At 59.6% G+C, this 12,244-nt stretch overlaps 1 protein-coding gene and 1 long non-coding RNA gene across 5 annotated transcripts; one reads left to right on the top strand and one right to left on the bottom strand.

Annotated features, from left to right (window-relative positions):
- Positions 1–1,947: 1,947 nt before the first annotated feature.
- Positions 1,948–8,516, bottom strand: LOC103348601 (putative protein T-ENOL). Of its 4 annotated transcripts, none has more exons than XR_016225877.1 (7): positions 8,360–8,499; positions 7,365–7,524; positions 6,974–7,124; positions 6,485–6,518; positions 6,288–6,345; positions 6,047–6,182; positions 1,948–2,142 (listed from the first exon to the last, which is right to left on the bottom strand). It is a non-coding gene; the product is annotated as a putative protein T-ENOL (long non-coding RNA). The 4 variants fall into 4 exon arrangements; XR_016225878.1 differs by having other exon boundaries at positions 6,047–6,110; XR_016225879.1 differs by lacking the exon at positions 7,365–7,524 and having other exon boundaries at positions 1,948–2,211; positions 8,360–8,516.
- A 46-nt stretch (positions 8,517–8,562) lies between these two features.
- CDIPT (CDP-diacylglycerol--inositol 3-phosphatidyltransferase) lies at positions 8,563–11,928 on the top strand. Its single transcript, XM_002711864.6, has 6 exons — positions 8,563–8,966; positions 9,051–9,185; positions 9,594–9,747; positions 10,417–10,498; positions 10,827–10,908; positions 11,049–11,928. Exons 1-6 carry the CDS (start codon positions 8,924–8,926, stop codon positions 11,192–11,194), a joined length of 642 nt encoding a protein of 213 aa, XP_002711910.3. The 5' UTR covers positions 8,563–8,923; the 3' UTR covers positions 11,195–11,928.
- The last annotated feature ends 316 nt before the right edge of the window (positions 11,929–12,244 follow it).

Raw genomic sequence — 12,244 nt, 5'->3', positions numbered from 1 at the left:
CTGGGAGGGAAGGGGGCCCAAGTGGAGAAGAGATGGGAATTTCAGACTGGAGACAGGGCTGGGTCAGGGTCTTTCTGGGCTGTTCTGGCTGGGAGGCAGTGGGTCGTAGCTAACCCTCATCCCTCACTGTTCCACAGGAGGCAAACAGCTTTTTTTTTTTTTTTTTTTAATTAAGTTATTTGAGTTACACAGAAAAGATGGAGAGGCAGAGAGAAAGAGAGAGGTCTTCCAACCGCTGGTTCACTCCCCAATTGGCTGCAATGACCGGAGCTGCACTGATCCAAAGCCAGGAGCCAGGAGTTCCTCTGGGTCTCCCACGCGGGTGCAGGGGCCCAAGGGCTTCTGCTATCTTCTACTGCTTTCCCAGGCCATAGCAGAGAGCTGGATTGGAAGTGGAGCAGTGGGGACTTGAACCGGCACCCATATGGGATGCCGGCACTGCAGGTGGCAGCTTCACCTGCTACGCCACAGCAACAGCAACAGCCCTGGCAAACAGCTTTTGAATTACGTCATATCCGGTTGAGTTAAAATTCCACCCTCTTGAGAATTTTTGTTATCCATTCAAATGTACCATTTTTAAAAAAGATTTATTTATTTGGAAGTCAGAGTTAGACAGATCTTCCATTTGTTGGTTCACTTTCCAAACGGCCACAACAGCCAAGGCTGGACCAGGCCAAAGCCAGGAGCCAGGCACTTCTTCCAGGTCTCCCACGCGGGCGCAGGAGCCCAGGCACTTGGGCCATCTCCCGCTGCTTTCCCAGGCGCAGTAGCAGGGAGCTGAGACGGAAGCGGAGCAGCTGGACTCAAACCAGTGCCCACTTGAGATTCCGGCATTGCAGGCAGCGACACGGCTTTTCCCACTACACCACAATGCCAGCCCCAAGTGTACCATTCTGTTGTCCCCCAATCTTTTGGGTGTTTTAGGTGCACCTGTTACATGCCCACCGGATGTGAGCTCGCTTTGTGCCCTTGTGTCCTGTTCCACTCTCTCTACTCTCAAACATTATAAAATGTTTTTCTGAAGAGTCCTTCTTCAAATTAACTGCATTTTACTTCATTTAAATTTTATCTCTAAATATGATAAACACAGTTTTAGAACACCCAGAAGGATGCTAAAATACTCAAAAGGAAATGAATTTTAGAACACGAGGCAAACCGACCTTGGTGAAAACTTAAGGCTTTGAGTGTGAGGCAGTGTGCTAAGTGCTTTGTACGCATTTGTTTTAGATTTTTTTTTTTTCATTTGAAAGTCAGCGTTAACACAGAGAGGAGAGGAAGAGAGAGACAGAGGTCTTCCAACTGATGGTTCACTCCCCAATTGGCCGCAACAGCCAGAACCGTGCCGATCCAAAGCCAGGAGCCAAGAACTTCTTCCAGGTCTCCCACATGGGTGCAGGGGCCAAAGGACTTGAGCCATCTTCTACTGCTTTCCCAGGCCATAGCAGAGAGCTGGATTGGAAGTGGAGCTGCCAGGTCTCGAACCGGTGCCCATATGGGATGCCGTCGATTCAGGCCAGGGCATTAACCCGCTGAGCCACAGCGCCAGCCTCTGCATTGGATTTGAACCCTCACAAGGACCCTGGGAGACAGATGGGTTATCACTCCTATGTTCCAGATAAGAAAACTGATGCGCGGAGATGTATATAGACTTTCTCAGGAGGCTCCAAGCAGAGATTTCAACACAAAGACCGTCATGCTGCCTTCTCACCGGGGATGGGCGTGACGTGGGCCCAAGGCTCAGGGTCCTCAACACTGATGGTCTAGACCTGGGAGGGGTCGAGTTTGGCTAGGAGAGCTCACCTCTGCCAACAGACTGAATTCAAACCATACCCCAAATTGCCCACACTCAGCGTCCACACCTGCTCCCCAAAAAAGGGGGTGCACGTGTGCATCTTCTCACACCTCCACCCCCCCGAGAACCCACAGCAGAGCACTCCGGAGCCCAAGGAAGGGAGGGGCCGACTCTTTATTACAGCCTTGATTCCTGGCAGTGTCTGTGCCAGAGGGTGGTGAGTTGTGTGCCAAGTTGAGTGATGGTTCCAGAACAGTCCAGAGGCTTTGAGATGACCACTGCTCACGACCGGGAGTCCGTCTCAAGTGAAGTGCTTAACGAGTTGCAAAAGGGGAGCTTGGAGGCACGGTCTAGAGGGGACAAAACGGGGGAGGGAGTGAGAGGCCAAGTGAGGCTGCCACGCTGCTGGGCAGAGCTCCCTGGAAGAGAAGAACAACCTGTGACTCTTCAGGCCCAAGCCTCTTGTTCCCATCCTTCCACCCTCCACCTGTTCTCCAAGCTCTGTCAATCACCCATGCATCCCCCGCCCCCATCCCCCATCTGTCCATTCATCCATCTGTCCATCCCCCATCTGTCCATTCATCCATCTGTCCATCCCCCAATCTCCCCATCCCCCATCTGTCCATTCATCCATCTGTCCATCCCCCAATCTGTCCATTCATCCATCTGCCCATCCCCCATCCCCCAATCTCCCCATCCAGCCATCTACTCATCCCCCCCACACCCATCTGCTCACCCATCCCCCACCCTCGCGCCCCTCTTCCATCAGTAATCGTCATCCCACCCTTGAGAGCCAGGGCTCTCTGCTCCCTGGCAAACTGCTACCCCTAGGGTAGTGCTGGCACACGGTGAGGGCCAAATACACGCTCAATGAGGCCCACAGACGGTATCGACCGCCTGTCCGCTCACCCGTTCCCCAGCCCACGCCTCTGGGAAGTCACAGTGCTCCCCAGTTCCAGGGGCAACTCAGAGACCACAAGTCTTTGCTGAGGGTGTGGAGAGCAATGTCTCTTGGGACTGCGGGGGCGCTGACAGGGGGACGATAGGAAGATGCTCCCTCAGGATGGAGGGGAAACCGCTGGGTGGACGGCGGCTGCCGGACAACCTGCGCAGTGCTCACTGCGGAGTCACAGCAGGCGCGCGCTCAAGGCCCAGAGAGAAAGGTCTTCCTTCCGTTGGTTCACCCCCCAAATGACCACTATGGCCGGCGAGCGCGCTGATCCGAAGCCAGGAGCCAGGTGCTTCTCCTGGTCTCCCATGCAGGTGCAGGGCCCAAGCACCCGGGCCACCCTCCACTGCACTCCCGGGCCACAGCAGAGAGCTGGACTGGAGGAGGAGCAGCCGGGACTAGAACCCGGTGCCCCAACCAGGACTAGAACCCGGGGTACTGGCGCTGCAGGTGGAGGATTAGCCAAGTGAGCCGTGGCGCTGGCAAAGGCCCAGCTGCTGGTTTTTTTTTTTTTTTTTTTTTTTTTGACAGGCAGAGTGAACAGTGAGAGGAAGAGACAGAGAAAAAGGTCTTCCTTTGCCGTTGGTTCACCCTCCAATGGCCGCCACGGCAGGCGCATTGTGGCCGCCGCACTGCGCTGATCCAAAGGCAGGAGCCAGGTACTTATCCTGGTCTCCCCTGGGGTGCAGGGCCCAAGCACTTGGGCCATCCTCCACTGCACTCCCGGGCCACAGCAGAGAGCTGGCCTGGAAGAGGGGCAACCGGGACAGAATCCGGCGCCCCAACTGGGACTAGAACCCGGAGTGCCGGCGCAGCAAGGTGGAGGATTAGCCTCGTGAGCCGCGGCTCCGGCCCCAGCTGCTTCTAACACCAAGGCCCAACGGGGTAGGGATCAAACGTCCCCAAGTCTCCTTGGGGACAAGCATGTCGGCTTATTCTGCACCGAACTGTGCTGCAGGCTGTGGTGATAAACATGGAAACAGCGGCACTAGTCACAGCGGGGATTACTCCTGGTCTTGGTGGCCTGGCCCACAACAGATAGTAAACACTTCCCCACTGTCCGCTCCTCCAGGGCTCAGCATCCGGCTCCTCTCTCCCTCTCTCTCCCTTCCAGGACAACCTCCACCGCCCTCCCAGCACCTCCCAGGTGAGACCCAGCCCAGCCCAGACGTCCCTGCTGAGTTCCGCCCCCTTGTTTCCAAATGTCTACATTTCCACCCGAGTTGCCAAAGTATCCTCAAAGCCGAAGGTGCCCAAAGTGGGGACATGGCCACCGTGTTCCAGGAGGACCGAGAAGGCTGGCCGGACCGCACAGGGGGCGAGGGGAGCAGCCACAGGCTCCAGGGCAGAGAGACAGTGGGGTGGCCGGAGGACCCTGTAAGCAAGCCTCTGGCTTGGACTCAGCCACGGAAGAGTTCTGAACAGAAGCAGACCCAGGCTAGCAGCTGTCCGCTCTTTGCTCCTAATCAGTTACCGAACTCATCCAGCTTCCTGGTCTTTTCTGCTCTGTGCCACCCCCCACCCCACCCCACCCCGTCTCTACTCTTACTGTGACAAGGATCTTAGAGCCTTCAACCTGGTCCCTGCAGAATAATTCCTGACCGGCCTCCCTGGCCCCAGCCTCTCCTCTTCTCACTGACCATAGATCGAGGGACCTAAGACTCCAACACCAGGGCACCCACGTGCTGGCACAGCAGGTTAAGCCGCCACCTGTGACACTGGCGCCCACACTGCACTGCTGCTTTGCTTCCGATCCAGCTCCCCCTGCCAGTGCTCCTGGAGAAGCAGCAGCAGATGGCCCAGGTGCCTGGGCTCCTGCCCCCACGTGGGAGACTCAGATGCAGCTCCAGGCTCCTGGCTTGCATCTGGCCCGGCCCTGGCCATTGCTGCCATTTGGGGAGTGAACCAGCAGACAGAAGACCCCCCACCCCCCTCTCTCTCTGTAACTGCCTTTCACATCAATCAATTTTAAAAGTAGGAGCCGATGCTGTGGCGTTAGCGGGTAAAGCTGCCGCCTGCAGTGCTGGCACCCCATATGGGCGCCGGTTTGAGTCCTGGCTGCTCCACTTCCGATCTAGCTCTCTGCTATGGCCTGGGAAAGCTGTGGGGGGCCGGCGCTGTGGTGCAGCGGGTTAACCCCCTGGCCTGAATCGACGGCATCCCATATGGGCGCCGGTTCTAGTCCCAGCTGCTCCACTTCTCATCCAGCAATCTGATCCAGCTCTCTGCTGTGGCCTGGGAAAGCAGTAGAAGATGGCCCCAGTCCTTGGGCCCCTGCACCCGTGTGGGAGACCTGGAAGAAGCTCCTGGCTTCGGATCGGCACAGTTCCGGCTGTTGCAATCAATTGGGGAGTGACCCATCAGATGGAAGACCTCTCTCTCTCTCTCTCTCTCTGACTCTCCTTCTCTCTGTGTGTAACTCTGACTTTCAAATAAATAAAAATAAAACAATTTTTAAAAATAAAAAAAAAAATTCTTATAAAAAAAAAAAGCAAGCAAGCAGTGGACGACGGCCCAAGTGCTTGAGGCTTTGCACCTGTGTGGGAGGCCTGGCAGAGGCTCCCGCCCAGCTCTGGCCATTGACGCCATTTGGGGAGTGAACCAGTGGGTGGCAGACCTCTCTCTCCCCTCCAGCCTCCTTCTCTGTGTAACTCTGACTTTCAAATAAATAAATATTTTAAAAAAAGAAGAAGAAAAGAAAGAAAACAGGAGAAAAAATTTATTAAAAAAAAAAAAAGCCCTAGGTGGCAGCACCAGCATCCCCTATGAGCAATGGTTTGCGTCCTGGCTGCTCCACTTCCAATCCAGCTCCCTAGTAATGCGCCTGGGAAAGCAGTAGAAGATGGCCCAAGTGCTTGGGCCCCTGCACCGGCGTAGGAGACCCGGAAGAAGCTCCTGGCTCCTGGCTTCAGATTGGCCCAGCTCCAGCCATTTGCAGCCATTTGGGGATTGAACCAATGAATGAAAGACCTCTGAGTGTCTCTACCTCTCTCTGCAACTCTTTCAAATAAATAAAACTAATCTTTACAAAAAAAAAAAAAAGTAAAACTCCAACCTCCCTTGCTCAAATTCTTCAGCAGTTCCTCACCTCCAGGAAAACATCTATGGATCTTAGCATGGCACGCTCGAGGCCTGTCCTGCTTAGCCCCCAGCTCCCGGCTCGCCTACTCCCGCAGGTGGGCCCTTCTCCTGGCCTGTGTGAGTACACACACACTTTCACTCCACCAAGACTGATACTGCTCGTGCAATCCTCACCAACCCTTTCATTTTCTTCTCTCCTGCAAAATTCTTTCTTTAGGAGTTACCTCCTCCAGGAAGCGTCCCGATTTCTCCAACACAGGCCGGGTCTTGTCCTTGCTCCTGTATGTACTTGGGGCACGTATCCATATCGGGTTGTAATAGGCCATCCCCTTGTCTGCCCACAACACTAAGCTGTGAACTCTTCAAGGGCAGACACTGGGTCATTCACTCCTGCGTCCCAAGCGCCTCAGACAGACACTGGCACAGAGCGTGACCGTCTGGCCAGTGTCAACAGCCCTGCCCTACCTTGGCACGAGGGGACGGCAGGAGGTGTGCCTTGGTGCGGGTCCGGTTCCTGTCAGAGCTAGGGACAGCAGCAGAGAAGGGAGCGAGCTGAGAACTCCGGTTGGCAGCCTGAGGGGACCAGACTTCCTGCCTGGCCTGGGTGCTATGGACACCCCACCCCCACCCGCATAGGCTCGTCCCCTCGCAGCCGCGCTCACCGGGTGTCAGTGCCTCGGGTCTTGGTGCAGAACACTGGAAGTAGAGGCCCCAGTCAGAGGACGACCATCCCCGTGGCCAGGAAGAGATCAGCTAGAGAAAAAGGGGGCTGAGGGGGCGCCCGGCCAGCAGTGGGGACTCGCTCAGCATGGGGCTAGGTCAGCGCTGGGTGGGCTCCAGGGCTGGCTCATGAAAGTGGACACCAAATCTTGGTGGTGGGGAGGCGGTGGCATCCGGTGCAGCATTTAAGGTACCCGCGTCCCGCCCGGGAGGGCCCGGCTTTGCGTCCCAGCTCCGTCTCCAACTCTAGCTTCCTGCTAAGGCACAGCGGGCAGCCAAGAGCTGGCTCCAGGGCGTGAGGCCCTGCCACCCCTGTGGCAGACCCAGGAGGAGTCCCTGGCTCTCATCTGGCCCAGACCTGGCTAGGTCAGCTCTGGCGGGGAGGGGGTCGGGGCTGGTAGGAGACGCGGCTCTCCCAAGGCGGGGATCACCGTGTTGGGATATCTGAGTCCCTTGGTCTTTTGTCTGCTTCTCCTTGATGGGCACAGGATTCACGTGACAGCAAGCGATAAACAAGGCCTCGTCGGTGAGCTCCGTGCTGATCCGGGTCAGGAATTCCTCAGAGCGAGAGAGTGAAACCTTCTGGGGAGGAGAGGTAAGAAGGGCTTGCTTGGAGCTCCTCCGTGGGTTCCTGGGTCCAGGGGCTCACAGGCTGGGGCTGTGGGCTGCGTGTGCGACCTGGCAGCCTTGAGCCCCGAGGTCTGGACCTGGGTAGGGGCGGGCCGTCTCAGGAGGAGCCCCAAGGGGCTCGCACTGTGGGCGGTGGGTCTGGGCCCCAGGGCTTAGGGTTGACCCACGAGGCTCAGGGCTTGTGTCTCAGACCTGGGACGGGTGCCTCTGCCTGGGAGCCCTCAGTTCCACTCCCATCTCCAGGGTCTCCCCTTCGGAGCTCAGCGGCCCCTCACTCAAGGAGGTTGGAGCTGGAGCTGGAGCCAGCCGGCTGCCCTTCTCCTCATTCCTGGCGGGAGTGGATGCCATGCCCCTGAGAAAGCAGGAGCCTGGGTTGGGCTGAAGAAAGCAGCCCACTTCCCCCCGCCTGCCCCTGCCCAGAACCCATCCCTCCACCATTCCCCAAGCCCAGATTTAACCCGGGCTTTTCCAAAAAACATCGTGTTGTCTCAGTTCTGTCTGAAAAAGAAAAACCTTTTGTAGCCTTATATTGGGGAGTGGGCCCACAATGACTCCCCAGCCCCAAATCGCCCACACAGGGTCTGTCCATCTGTCCTTTCCTCCCTCCCAAGGTGCTTCCCAAGCCACGGCAGCTTTGCCCTTGCGCCCCGGACCTTGCAGATGGTTTGAAATCTTGGGGTACTCGGCACGAGGGGAGGAGGGGAGGTCAAAGGGGCCCTGTTGTAGGTCGCGGGGGTGGGGGCGGGAAAGGGAGATGGAACTGGGGAGGAAGGATGGAAAGAAGGGGAGCCAGGGAGGCGCTGCTACCCGTTGCTATAAAACCTCAGTGTTGGCAGAGGCTCCCCAGCCTCGCTGCTAGGAGACCGGGGTTCTAGAACCCCGGACGAGAGACCCTTCCCCCGCGTCCCTGGCCCCCCTCCGCACCCCGCCAGGTCCTGCGCCGGAGTCCTGGGAAATCTGGGGCGATTGCGCAGGGTGTGGAGCCCGGGACCTCCCACCACTAGGGTGTCTCCAGAAGCAGGCGCCAGCCCCGCGCCGGGCCGCTCTAGCCGCCACTTCGCAGCCGAGACGGCTCCTGCGAGAGCAAACGAGGCCCAAGGCCTGGCGGGGGCGGGGCCGGAACATGTGGATTGTACTAACTGCCCCGGCCTCTCGGGGGTGTGCCAGGACTCAGAGGGGCGCCTTACCGTCTCATCCATCTCTCCAGGAGGTCATGCCCTCCGCAGAAAGGAAGGCCGAGATAGTCGCTCGGGCCTGCCTCTTTGGGGCGCTTCCCCTTTTAGTTCCTTCCTTTGCTCTGCGCCGACGGCCCTTTGCCCCTTCTCCCCTGCTCTGCGTTTTGGTACGAACCGATGGAAAGGGGCGGAGGGAGGAAAAGGACGGGGAAGCGGGCAGGTCTTAAAGGGGCCGCAGCCATTTTTAAGCCCTCCTTTTTTTCCCACTCCATCTCTCTTCTAAATTGGCAACGACTCGAGCAGTCGAGTGGGCTCCCGGAAGCCGAGCACAGCTGGAGCAGCCGAGACCCCTGCTGGCCGGGGCTTCGGCTGGGGGCGGGGGGCTGCGCATCGCCGGGGCGGGGTGCGCGCGCTCCCTGCGCCCCGCGCACAGCTGGCTCGGCCCCTGCTCCCGCAGCCTGCGGGCTGGAACAGCTGGGGCCCGGCCGGGGCCGCGGGCTCCAGCGCGCGGTTGGCGGCGCCGGGACAGCGTTGGCACCGCCAGGGCCCGCCCTGGGCGGCGAGGGAGCCGGCGCGATGCCGGGCGAAAATATCTTCCTGTTCGTGCCTAACCTCATCGGTGAGTGCTGCCCGCGGCTCGGGCCGGACGCGAGGGCGTGGGGGGCCTCGGCGGTTCCCTGACGGCGCCCCGTCCCGTCCCAAGGTTACGCCCGGATTGTCTTCGCCATCGTCGCCTTCTACTTCATGCCCAGCTGCCCCCTCACGGCCTCCTCCTTCTACCTGCTCAGCGGGCTCCTGGACGCTTTCGATGGACACGCGGCTCGAGCGCTCAATCAAGGTGACAGCCGCCCGCCGCGAGCCCTCTGGGGCTCTGCCCTTGCCCTCTCTCTGGAGGGTAACGGGGTGGCCTGGGGTTGTGCAGCGGCGCCGGTTTAAGCCAGCTCTGGTAGTCGAATCCATGGCTGGCCGGGGCTGTTGTCAAAGAGCAGGACCGGGCGGTGGCCCATTCCACAGGTGTTTGCTATGTAGGCCAGGACAACAGGGCCGGCTTAGAGGGAGAATGGAGATAGAAGGTTCTTTGATCTGTCCTCAGACTGAGCCTTGGTTCTGGGTTTGATGGATGGGGTTGTTCCCGCCACTGTGGCCCCTGTGTATTCCACCCGCGGCGTGCACCTGCCATGGATCCGCACCCCCCGCCCCCCACTCCCACCCAGTGCCTTCCCACCCAATGGCCGTCCTCTTGCAGGAACCCGGTTTGGAGCCATGTTGGACATGCTGACCGACCGCTGTGCCACCATGTGCCTGCTGGTCAACTTGGCCCTGCTGTACCCTCGCGCCACCCTCCTCTTCCAGCTCAGCATGAGCCTGGACGTGGCCAGTCACTGGCTGCACCTCCACAGGTCTGGGGCCGGCCCCACCCCGGGGAGGGGGCCTGGGGGGAGGTCTCTGTGCCAGCGCCGCTTTGCTCGAAGCCCTGGAGCTTGCCACAGCGCCTTGGGGTTAAGCAGTCCCTAAGACCCTCCTATCTCAAGATCCTAGGGTTCCAAATGGGTGGCGACTCAGAGGAAGGAGTCTTTCTTCTTATTTTTTTTTAATTATTTGAGAGGCAAAGAGAGAGCCCCCCATTCTGGTTCACTCCCCCAAAAGCCTACATTGGCCAGGTCTGGGCCAGGCGGAAGAGCTGGGAGCCAGAAACTCCATCCAGGTGTCCCGCGAGGGTGGGAGGAGTCCAGTGATTTGAGCCATCACTTCCCGGGGGAATGCAATGGCAGGAAGCTGGGATTGGGAGCGGGGCCAGGACTCGAGCCCAGGCGCTCCAGCATGGAATGTGGGTGTTCCAAGTGGCACCACTAGGCCAAACCCTTGTCCTCTGGAAGCCTCTGAATGCGGTATCTGAATCTGGACCCTGCCCCCACCTTGGTAAACAGGAACTTTGGTCCTTAGCTGTGCCCTGCACTCTATGCAAGGGGGGTGACCCCAGCACCTGCCGTTCGTGGGTTGGTGGGGGGATCAGGTGCGTGGTGATGGTAGAGAAAGCCCGAGGATTGCCCCCCTCTTCCTCCCCCAAGTTCCGTGGTCCGAGGCAGTGAGAGCCACAAGATGATCGACCTGTCTGGGAATCCAGTGCTCCGTATCTACTACACGTCCAGGGTGAGCCTCGGGGCGGTCCTGGGCTGGACCCTGGTCCAAAGGGCAGGAGAGGGCAGATGAGGGCCCGCCCAGACCCTGCAGGCTTGGGGGGAGGGGGAGGGCTCGGCCCAGTGCACCCTGGGAGCTGAGTGGCTGGGGTGGAGGGGGGGTGGGGGACGTCTGAGAGCACTTCTGGAAGCATGGGCAGCCCCCTAGAAGGAGAAGCGAACGCCTGGGTTGCGCACCCCGACTTGGCGGTGGAGGGGCTCGTGGCGGGGGTGGGGTGGGGTGGGGTGGGGTGGGCCCCTGCCTGCCGCTTGCTTAAGCATCCTGTCTGCTGTGTGCGCAGCCTGCCCTGTTCACCCTGTGTGCCGGCAACGAACTCTTCTACTGCCTCCTCTACCTGTTCAATTTCTCCGAGGGACCATTAGGTAGGAGAGGACGGGCGGGGTGGGGGGTGCTGGCCAGCCTGCCTGCCTGCCCGCCTGCGGAGGGGACAGCCTCAGCCCCCCAGGCGCTTCGCTCCTCTGATCCCCCTTCTCTCCGCATCGCCCCTGCTGCCTCCCTGCAGTCGGCTCCGTGGGGCTCTTCCGCGTGGGCCTTTGGGTCACTGCCCCCATCGCCCTGCTCAAGTCCCTCATCAGCATCATCCACCTGGTCACGGCCGCCCGCAACATGGCTGCCCTGGACGCCGCAGACCGAGCCAAGAAGAAGTGACCCTGGAGCCCCGAGTCCCACCCCTTCCCCGGCGGGCCGGCCGCCCTCCTGCCCTGGGCGTCACATCGTGCCATGCGGCCACCCCTCCCTCCGAGAGGCCCGGTGTCGCGTCGTCCTCGTGTGTCGTCCAGCCTGCTGGGATGCGGTCAGCTTCCCTTTGGTGATGTCACAGGCCCACCCCTGGGCTTCGAATCAGGAGGCCCCTCTGCCCGTTCAGCCAGCGACTAGCACTGCCTACCTGCTGGCCCGGCCCTGGGGACCTGGCTGAGGTCTTAGGGAGCGTGGAGTGAGAGGAGTGGTGGAGGCGCCGGGTTTCCCAGTAGGCACAGGAGTCACAGCTCTGCCCTTGGCCTGGGGAAGCCTTGGGGCTCCGCCCCCACCGGTCGTCAGGTCCCCCGTGCCGTCCGCCCTGGCTCTGGAAGCCTTAGCAGTAAAGGTGGGAGTTCCACCAGAATGGTGGACATGGTTTCCTTTGAGGCCTCCGTGGGTCCTGGGGAACTTGGACGGATTTGGAGGTACTTCCCCCGGCTGTGGGCTGGCCGCTTCCGGCCCCAGATGCCGGCCGTGGCCCCTGTGCCCTCCGGCTGGGTGTTCTTGGCCGTCCATGTGTATCCACACTCTTGGTGTTTTCTGCCCCCACCAGGGCGCAGCCTTTCCACGATGCCGTCTCTGTCTAGAATGAAGACTCTTAGCCTGGCATATAATAGCTGCTTAATAAATATTTGTGATTAGAACACTTGGTTTCTCAGAGCCTGGACCTAAGACTGCCTGTAGGATATTTCTTAAAAATACAACATTTGGGGGCCAGTGCTGTGGTCTAATGGGTAAAGCTGCCACCTGCAGTGCCGGCATCCCTTATGGGCGTCGGTTCTAGTCCCAGCTCTCTAGATCCAGCTCTAGATCCAGCTCTCTGCTATGGCCTGGGAAAGCAGTGGAAGATGGCCCAAGTCCTTGGGCCCCTGCGCCCATGTGGGAGACCCTGAGGAAGCTCCTGGCTCCTGGCTTTGGATCGGCTCAGCTCCAGCCATTGCGGTCATCTGGGGAGTGAAC

This window comes from Oryctolagus cuniculus, chromosome 19 (assembly GCF_051225735.1).
Source record: "Oryctolagus cuniculus isolate XC-2025 breed Fujian yellow rabbit chromosome 19, ASM5122573v1, whole genome shotgun sequence".
Taxonomy (NCBI): domain Eukaryota; kingdom Metazoa; phylum Chordata; class Mammalia; order Lagomorpha; family Leporidae; genus Oryctolagus; species Oryctolagus cuniculus.
The sequence above is the reverse complement of the archived record's forward strand: the minus strand, read 5'-3'. Positions and strand labels throughout refer to the sequence as shown.

Bases quoted from the DNA above. Each gene is read 5' to 3' on its own strand.
- CDIPT (XM_002711864.6), top strand. From the start codon at position 8,924: ATGCCGGGCGAAAATATCTTCCTGTTCGTGCCTAACCTCATCG. The intron at 9,748-10,416 runs GTCTGGGGCCGG...TCCTCCCCCAAG, and splicing joins CACTGGCTGCACCTCCACAG to TTCCGTGGTCCGAGGCAGTG. The intron at 10,909-11,048 runs GTAGGAGAGGAC...GCCTCCCTGCAG, and splicing joins TTTCTCCGAGGGACCATTAG to TCGGCTCCGTGGGGCTCTTC.